Here is a 10,378-nt window from a genome sequence, read left to right on the forward strand (position 1 = left end):
CGAAAACCCTACGAAGGCCATATTTAGTATTCTCGTTTGTGAGAGCAGTCGAGTTTATTTCAGATATTCTCATTTTAAAAATCATCTCCAGCTAATCATTGAGAAGACGTTGGTGTTGCCTTGGCAGAAGTTTGTGCTCTCTGAGTGATCTTGTTAAATATAATTTTGCTGCTATTGACCATCGAAGGATCTCTATGTAGTCATTTGAAATAGCTGCTAAATTAAGTCATATGCCACCATCTTGAAAAAGGAAGGGTATATTGTATAATGTTGTTCTAAATACACAAAAAATACCGGATGAGCAGCAGGTTAGCCATAACTGGTACCATTTGATTATTTATTCTATTCTATTATTTAAATTAGATAGACAAGGAAGGAGGAGGCAGTGCATGTTACCATTGCAGGGCCCATCATACTGAGGTGAAAGCGGCACTGATGTAATTCCTGCTCAGCTTTAACAACCATTAAGGTGTTATTCAGATTTCTTGTCCTTGTGATGCAAGTTTAGCAATGTTATATATCTGTGAGGAAGACAGCGAGCTGGCAGAAACGTTAGCACGCCGGGCGAAATGCTTAGCGGTATTTCGTCTTCCGTTACGCTCTGAGTTCAAATTCCGCCGAGGTCGACTTTGCCTTTCATCCTTTCGGGGTCGATAAATTAAGTACCAGTTACACACTGGGGTCGATATAATCAACTTAATCCCTTTGTCTGTCCTTGTTTGTCCCCTCTGTGTGTAGCCCCTTGTGAGCAGTAAAGAAATAAGAAACGTTAGCATGCCAAGCGAAATGCTATGCAGCATTTCGTCTATCTTTACATTCTTAGTTCAAATTCCACCGAAGTTGACTTTGCCTTTCCTCCTTTCAGGGTCAATAAATTAAATATCAGTTGCATACTGGAGTTGATCTAATCAACTGGCTCCCTCCCCAAAAATTTTGGGCTTTGTGCCTAGAATAGAAAAGGTTATATATCTGTGAGGGCCACAATGAGAGGTTATTAGAAATTATCAGGCCAAGAGTTTACAGTCACTTTGAATGTTTTGTGTTATTCTAGAGCAGTATTTCTCAACCATTTTCTACCTATGGACCCCCTCTGATTCCTGTTTTACTTGGGTGGAACCCACTAGCCATTTGATGTTTAAAAGGTCATATATTTTTGTAACTAAATATTAGTATTAAAAAATTGTTAAAATATTTTGTGGATTATGGAAATATAATCAATTTAATGGTCATAAATTTTAACACCAAAATCTTATATGGGACCCCCAAGGTCCATATGGACTCTGGCTGAGAACCCTGTTCTAGACTAAAAATCCTGGATTAATTAAATCCAGTATAATCAAGAGGCTGATCTGTATCAGTTTATGGTAATGCTATCCAGAGAGATTAGGAAACAAAAACAAGAAGAAAACAAAAATCAGCAAAATGCAATTAAAATAGGAATACAAAGTAATTAATTTTAGAGTGTAAGGAGAAAAACAGAAGTAGACTCCACAGTTTGGAATATGGTCCTTTGCCAAAGAAATTAATGTTTTACAAATGAGTCATAGAATTTATATTGGTCTGACCAATTCAGATAAATTCATCAATAACTCTATGAGTGTGTGTGTGTGTGTGTGTGTGTGTGTGCATAAAGGAGAATTATAGTCATCAACTAAATGTGACTAAGGGTGTCATATATATATATATATATATATATATATATATATATATATATAAAAATCTGTGATGTGTAAATAACATTCCAGCCACCATCATTGACCACTGAAGATCATAGCACAGTTTCCCTATGCTAATATACACATATATAATTTGTACATTGGTTTATGTCAGATGAATGGGATAGTGCTCAATACATACTGTAGAGCAAAGGTTCTCAACAGGGGCTATACGGCCCCTGCTGGGGTGCCATTTGGAACTCGAGGGGGTAGTTTTGGAGCAAAGGGGCTCTCTTGTACTAAAGAGCACTCTTTCAATAGACAACACGTTGATCTCATAAGTATCGCGTGGTGGAAATAAACGTAATTACCAAAACTTTCAATTCATTATTTCGTTATTTTGCATTTCAATCTGTACATCTGTACTTCCGAATGCGTACAAGTGCATATGTAAAACGACGTCCATTATTTTTTAATCATTATCTGCTGATATCAAAATAAGTATTATATTGAAAAATATAAATATTTTCTAGAGGAGCCATTTGTGACTCCAAGGGTCAAAAGGGGGCCTTTGGCCAAAATGGGTTGAGAACCTTTGCTGGAGAGGATTTGTTTTTTATTGAAATTGAAACTAAGATTTGTCTCATGACTTGAATTTCCATTTCAACAAAAATGTGTGTGTGTGTGTGTGAGAGAGAGAGACAGAGAGAGAGGAGTGGGGGAAGAGACAGAGAGTATTTTCAGTTTGGTAGTATTAAGTGACCATAAACTTTTGCCATAAGATGTAAATTTAAAGCTCTTTACTTTATCTTCAGCTGCTATCACATCCGACAATGACAGGGAATTCATTCAAAAGATGTCTGTTTTACTGAAACCGATCATCCAGAATATGTTTGTTGGTAAGCATGAAATTTAGAGTAAGAGACAAAAAAATACTGCCACATAATAAAACCTGTAGATACATGTAATTGGTATGGAGTGCCATCACTGTTAATGTGAAATAGGAGGCGCAATGGCCCAGTGGTTAGGGCAGCGGACCCACAGTCATAGGATCGCGGTTTCGATTCCCAGACCGGGCGTTGTGAGTGTTTATTGAGCGAAAACACCTAAAACTCCACAAGGCTCCGGCAGGGGATGGTGGCGAACCCTGCTGTACTCTTTCACCACGACTTTCTCTCACTCTTACTTCCTGTTTCTGTTGTGCCTGTAATTCAAAGGGTCAGCCTTGTAACACTGTGTCACGCTGAATATCCCCGAGAACTACGTTAAGGGTACACGTGTCTGTGGAGTGCTCAGCCACTTGCACTTTAATTTCACGAGCAGGCTGTTCCGTTGATCGGATCAACTGGAACTCTCGACGTCGTAAGCAACAGAGTGCCAATAACAACACAATGTGAAATAGAAGAGGAAGAAGAAGAGGAGGAGGAGAATGCATCATCATCATCATCATCATTGACACCACCACCATCAAGACTGCAGTTTCCACCACCAATGTTGTCACATGGTTCTGGGTTGGATACCACTACACAATAGCTTGGGCAAGTTTCTTCTGTAGCTTTGGTTTGATTAATACCTTGTGAGTGAAATTTGTTACAGATGGGCTTCCATATATTTGGCTACTTAAATAGCTATACTAAATTTTATGGTGGCAATAACAGAGGAAATCAAGAAGGATGCCCCTGGGAGCTCGTCTATGCTGATGACCTTGCTCTAATTGCTGAGTCACTATCAGAACTAGAGGAAAAGTTTCAGGTGTGGAAGTAAGGATTAGAATCGAAGGGCCTTAGAGTCAACCTAGCTAAAACCAAAGTCTTAATAAGTAGGAAGGCAGACAAACCACAAAGCCCTTCAGGTAGATGGTCCTGCTTGATCTGTAGAAAAGGTGTAGGTAGAAACTCCATAAGATGTAACCAGTGTAAGCTATGGACACATAAGAGGTGCAGCAATATCAAAAGGAGGCTAACTGGGAAGATAGCTTTTGTATGTGGCAAATGCTCAGAAGCAATAAACACTGAAAACGTTCAGAGAACAGCTTCTGTCACATTCCAGAGAGAAAAACTAGAAGTAGTTGATAGCTTCCGTTACCTAGGGAACCAAGTTAGTAGCAGGGGTGGATGCTCTGAAAGTGTAGATGCTAGAATAAGAATAGCCTGGGCAAAGTTTAGAGAGCTCCTACCTCTGCTGGTGACAAAGGGCCTCTCGCTCAGAGTAAAAGGCAGACTGTATGACGCATGTGTACGAACAGCTATGCTACATGGAAGTGAAACATGGGCCAGGACTGCTGAGGACATGTGTAAGCTTGCAAGGAATGAAGCAAGTATGCTCCACTAGATGTGTAATGTCAGTGTGCATACACAACAGAGTGTAAGTGCCTTGGGAGAAAAGTTGGACATAAGAAACATCAGATGTGGTGTGCAAGAGAGAGAACTGTGCTGGTATGGTCATGTGTTTCGAATGAATGAAGACAGCTGTGTGAAGAAGTGTCACACCCTAACAGTTGAGGGATGAGGTGGTGAAGCACGACCTTCAAACATTGGGCCTTACCAAGGCAATGACTAGTGACTGAGACTTTTGGAGACCCGGCAAGCCAAGTGAGACCAAAGCCCATGGCCTATGCCAGTGGGTGTAACCAGCCCACTTATGAATGCCCCTCATTCATTGGACAATAAACCTTGCTTGTGAAGACCTTTTGAGGCAAGTGAAATCAAAATCAAAATCGCTGACGTGGCCGATGAGAGTACCGCCTGATTGGCACTCGTGCCAGTGGAACGTTAAAAGTGCATTCAAGCATGATCGTTGCCAGGGCCACGGATTGGCTCCCATGCCGATGACACGTGAAAAGCACTATTCGAGTGTGATCGTTGCCAGCATCGCTTACCGGCACGTGAAAAACAACATTCAAGCGTGGTCATTGCCAGTGCCGCCAGATTGACTCCCGTACAGATAGCATGTAAAAATACCTTTTGAGCATGATTGTTACCAGAACCGCCTGACTGGCCCTCGTGCCGGTGGCATGTAAAAGCACCCACTACACTCTTAGAGTGGTTGGCGTTAGGAAGAGCATCCAGGTGTGGAAACTCTGCCAGATCAGATTGGAGCCTGGTGGTGGTGGTGGTGGTGGTGGTGGTGATGGTGGTGGCAATGATGACGATGGTAGTAGTGGCTGGTAATGTTACTGCTGCTGATGATGATAATGATGATCATCATCATCATAATCATCATTACAACAATGACAACATTGGTGGTGGAAACTGCAGTCATGATGGTGGTTGTGTCAATGATGATGATGATGATGATGATGATGACGATACATTCTTCTCCCCTCTTCTTCTTCCTCTTCTTTTATTTCCCATTAACAGTGATGACACTCCATACCAATTACTGAGGTCATTTTATAACTTGTTTCTAAGTATATTTACAAATTAGAATTTCAACAATTTCACTCATTTTTCTTTTCTTTTTTTTTATGCTTCTGTTTGTTTCTTTGTTGTTGTTTTTTTATATAAATTAATGAAAGGTGGTCATGGAGTGCCCATGACCTTTACCTGCTCTCCCAGGCTGGTGAGAATTATGTTCTCCTCAATGTTTAAGCTATATGTCTACCTGTAGGTCAATGTCTGTAGAAAAAGTGGAGGGAGCACTGAATGAAAAGGGAAATCCAGAGTGTTGCATTTCTGGTGAAAGGAAGGATGGGAGAAATGTGCTTAGTCACCCTTAACATGTCTCTCTGAGAGATTGATGGAAGGGAGGGAGACTGATGAATCTGGTGGACTTATATCTAGGTGAACATTGTAGAGTTAAGATTGGCTCATGTATGCAATTAGATCCCTAAGATCCAGTTTCAAATCACAGTTCTTCCTCATTTTTTTTTACTCTTCTCACTAAATTCTCAACGAACATCAATCAGTAAGAAAAAATATTTTTGATTTTACGTGTACATATTACATCTTGACATCTTATCGTCAATACCCTCATCGTCAATGTTGTTGTTGTTGTCGTCGTCATCATCATCATCACCATCATCATCACTATTGTTATCACCACCACCACAATAATTGTCATCATCATCATACATCCACTTTCCATGTTGGATGGATAGTCACAAGTTGGGTCTTATTTAGAAAATGCTGCTTTCCAGTTCTAATTTAGAAAATGCTGACCTTGTCAAGGACCACGTTTCACTCGTACCCTTCATTTTGACATGGCTTCTATGACTAGATGCTCTCCCTATCACCAATCCCTTTACAGAATGTAGTGGGTGCATTTTAACAAGAGACCAACACTAAAGAAGCTGTCTCATCCCAAGCATGTCTAAAGAGTCCTTTCTCTTTTTCATTGTCCTCCTTTGGTCCCCAAAGACATTAGTATTAAAACACAGTTTCTGACTTGTAAAAGGTGTAATAATTACAAGGTTTTAACTAAAAATTAGTAATGAAAAATTAGATTCTCAGAGTATTTCATATTATATGGAAGGTGAGGTACAGATCTTTTTCTGTATTTGACATCTAATGATGAGGATTTAATAACACGAATAATCATAGAAAAATTATATGGTTTAATCCATCTTCCAGTATGAATGCAGTTACTAATAAGGCTATATATGCAGATGGCTTATGCATCAGATGTAAGCCAATAAAACAATTTTCATCACTACAATTTACCTTCTTACAGCTAGGTGGACCTGTGGTGTGGCTAGAGTGTGTGCCTGTTAGGGCAGCCCTTGGGTTTTCTGCCCCATTCCCTGAGCCCCTACAGTCTGACCCCAAAATTCTGTCCCCAATTATGGTACTGAAGTGAACCGAGTCATTGACACAGTCCTGTGTTATCTACTGAATGATTAAAGTGTAAAGTGTTTTTGGCCAAGGATAACGTGTGAAGCAGATAACAGGATATGGACTGAATTTTCAAAGCCCTTATCTAGTCATTTCATAGCTTATCAATTAAATCATTCCTTCATTCACTCTTCTCCACACTCCCCCCTCTTTCTCTATCTTTCTATCTATTTCTTTATATATCTCTCTGTCTCTCTCTATCTCTCCCATACATGAAATTCTATATTCTGTTCAACCACATCATTACATGAAAAGAACTTTTTATGCTACTCTGCAGTTTCTCAATGGAGGTACTAATCACAACATACAGTTTGTCTTGGACATTGACATTCAGACCTAACAGAGCCCACCCTTCACTTGGTTTGACCACAGAAAATTCCTCCCAGAAAGAAAGAACGAAAGAAAGTGAGAGAGGGGGGAAGGAGATAGAAGGATAGCGAGAAAGAACAACCCCCAAGACCAAGTCTTTATTTACCAATATTGAAAGAATGAAAAGTAAAATTGGTGCAATTTGATCTTTGAGAGCAGAGACCCAGAACAAATACCACAGGGCATTTTATCCAATGCTCTAATAGCTCTGCTAATTTGCCACTGTATACAATTATATTTCATACAATATTTTCAATTATATCTGATACAACTTTATTAGCTATTTCTGTAAATTTATTGTCTTTCTTTTATTCATTTAATTATTATTATTATTATTATTATTATTTCCTCAATATTTTGATAATCTCATTAGTTTACTTTAATCTGGAAACTCTTCTGTATGTCTGGGATCAGTATATCATCACAGCCGACAACACAAGCTTCCAAAACTCTTGGCTGATTGCTGTGACTGCTATTTCATTGAATTGTCTCAAAGACTCTCTGAGAAATACCACATCAGTAAGTAAATACAACTTTGACATTACACGTGTATGATATTAAATTTTGACACCTCATCTCAATATTACATCTTGACATTACTTCTTGACATCATTTATTGCTGTTATATCTTGACATTACATTTGTAACATTACATCTTGGCATCATATCTTAACAACACATATTGTGATTACATCTTGACATTACCACATTTTAACATCTCACTTTGGCATTACCTCTTTGACATTGCTTCTTTGACATTGCCTCTTTAGCATTATTTCTTTGGCATTACCTCTTTGGCATTACCTCTTTCACATTACATCTTTCACATTACACCTTTGACATTACTTCTTTCACAGTACTTCTTTGACATTACCTCTTTCACATTGCATCTTTGACATTAACTCTTTGACATTACTCCTTTGACATTACATCTTTGACATTACCTCCTTCATATTCTCTTTCACATGACCTCTTTCACATTGCATCTTTGGCAATACCTCCTTGGCATTACCTCTTTGACATATCATATTTGACATATTTTGTTTTCGTATTACATATTGATCATATTGATATTATATTGATATCACACCTTAGCATTACATTCTGTATGTTGAGGAAATGGTCGAAAGTATTTTACATTTTCCAATCATATGTTACTTACAAAACTGTAGACCTTCAGTACATATATATATATATATATATATATTCATGAAGGTGCACGGCCTAGTGGTTAGGGTGTTGCCCTCACAATTGCTAGATCATGGGTTTGATTCCAAGGAAGCCAAGTGTGACATTGTGTACTTGTGCAAGGCACTTCATTTCACCTTGTGCTATGATCATTTCAACATCTGACATGTAGTACACTTGAGCACCTGTTCAGGCAATGTCGATTCGATGGAGGGAGTGGACAAATATGTAGCACATACATTTGATCACTATAAACAAATGATTAGTGCATGTCATTCAGCAAAAACTGAACCCACATGTCAGCTTCGACAGGAAATTCCATCATATAATATATATTGGGTTGTCCTGAAAGTTTGTGCCGATTTTCCAAAAGGTTCTTCTCACTCAACTCATGTGGTACCCAAGTATCGTAGCGATTTGTGTACCCAAGCTTTACCAGGTGCTCATGAACAATGGATTTTGATAGGTTGAGGCTTTCTGCCAATTCTTGGGTTGTGCAATATGGGTTATTCTCAATTAATGACTTTATTTGGTTATCATCTGTAGTGGATGGTCTGCCTGATCGCTCTTTATCAATGAGGCTACAATCTCCAGCTCGGAACTTTGCAAACCACTTCCGTACAGTTCTTTCAGATAAAGAAACATCATTGTAAACTGTGCATATTTCTTTGGTTGCTTGTGAAGCATTTTTCCCTTTACGGAAAAAGAAAAGCATCAAGTGCCGAAAATGAACTTTCCTATCTTCCATTTTAAAGGGTTACAGAATCAACACAGGTTATAGGAACATAAACCTTCTTCCTCGAAAAGATAGCTTAAACTGTGCTCTAAATGGAGATGTAGTCAAATCCTATTTTATGGACTCAACCATGTTCTAAAATAAGTCGAAAGGTAAGCTACTATAAATCGGCACAAACTTTCCGGACAACCCAATATATATATATATATATATATATATATATATATATACATACATATGTACATACATACACACACTCACATACACACACTCACATACACACACACACACATATATATGTAGAGAGAGTATTTAAAGTTGTATAACCATGATCATGTATGAAAGCAATATTTTGAATTAATTATTCTCAATTTGCTAGGCTGACATTAATTTAATATTACTTGAAAACTGGCCCATGATCACAGTTTTGGATCTACAATTTGAGGTAAGATTTACATGTTTACCTAAAAATGATTTTGAAATCTATTTTATCAAATTAATATTACATTTTATTTTGCCTTAAGTATTTTATTAAAAGAATGCAGACAGATTCATACATTGATGTAATTGAATAATTAAGAGAATATATTAAAATGGTTTGAGTATTGCACCATTGTCATATTAACAGTAGAGTCTAGTTAAGGCTATTGCATAGAATTAAATTAGGACATGAGGTCAGGTGTGGAGCTGGATTCTGAGACAGATGTCAACTTCAGAATCAGGTGTGCTGTAGCAGTGTTCAGAGGAGCAAACAAGATGTGAGCCAGCATTTTGATTAGTAATCTCATGAAGATCCTACTGTACCAGAGCTTTGTTCTGCCAACAGCAGTCAATGCAGGAAAAATTTGGAAAATGACTACTAAGTTCTGTCCAAGGTTGAATGCATTTCACCAATGGTGTCTACACAGAATACTCGAGACTCAAGATCAATTACAGAAACAGAATCACAAACTCTGCAGTCCTGGAAGAGCCAGTCTGTGCAGTTTACAGGAGATTGTGAAGGAAAGAAGTTATGAGACTTGCAAGCCATGTTTTCCTGCTGTCAAAAGAATGAATACTCAAGTGAGCTATACATTAGGTGCCATTAGAGATATGAAGAAAGAGAGGGAGACACAAGAAGGGGCATGGCATGCCACATTCAAAGAATATTTGAAGTAACTTAGCATCACCTGGGGTGCTAAGTTACTTAGAAATGATTGGAGATGCTGCCCTATGTAGTGGCCAACTGTACAGGAGTAAACTAAGATATACATATATACATGTGGAGGTGCAATAGCCCAGTGGTTAGGGCAGCGGACTCGCGGTCATAGGATCGCGGTTTCGATTCCCAGACCGGGCGTTGTGAGTGTTTATTAAGCAAAAACACTTAAAGCTCCACGAGGCTCCGGCAGGGGTTGGTGGCGAACCCTGCTGTACTCTTTCACCACAACTTTCTCTCACTCTTTCTTCGTGTTTCTGTTGTGCCTGTAATTCAAAGGGTCAGCCTTGTCACACTGTGTCACACTGAATATCCCGGAGAACTACGCTAAGGGTACACGTGTCTGTGGAGTGCTCAACCACTTGCACGTTAATTTCACGAGCAGGCTGTTCCGTTGATT

The 10,378-nt window shown here is 38.7% G+C and overlaps 1 protein-coding gene across 3 annotated transcripts in view; it reads left to right on the forward strand.

Annotated features, from left to right (window-relative positions):
- The window catches only part of LOC106881161 (uncharacterized), a 47,252-nt gene that overhangs the window by 12,760 nt on the left and 24,114 nt on the right, over window positions 1-10,378 (forward strand). For 2 of the 3 annotated variants that reach the window (XM_014931450.2, XM_052973156.1), the window contains exons 8-10: window positions 2,471-2,554; window positions 7,230-7,375; window positions 9,160-9,225. In XM_014931450.2, the coding sequence (XP_014786936.1) occupies window positions 2,471-2,554; window positions 7,230-7,375; window positions 9,160-9,225 (296 nt within the window). The remainder of the gene's footprint in view (window positions 1-2,470; window positions 2,555-7,229; window positions 7,376-9,159; window positions 9,226-10,378) is intronic. The other variant, XM_052973157.1, reaches the window with a different exon arrangement.

Source organism: Octopus bimaculoides, chromosome 1 (assembly GCF_001194135.2).
Source record: "Octopus bimaculoides isolate UCB-OBI-ISO-001 chromosome 1, ASM119413v2, whole genome shotgun sequence".
Taxonomy (NCBI): Eukaryota; Metazoa; Mollusca; class Cephalopoda; order Octopoda; family Octopodidae; genus Octopus; species Octopus bimaculoides.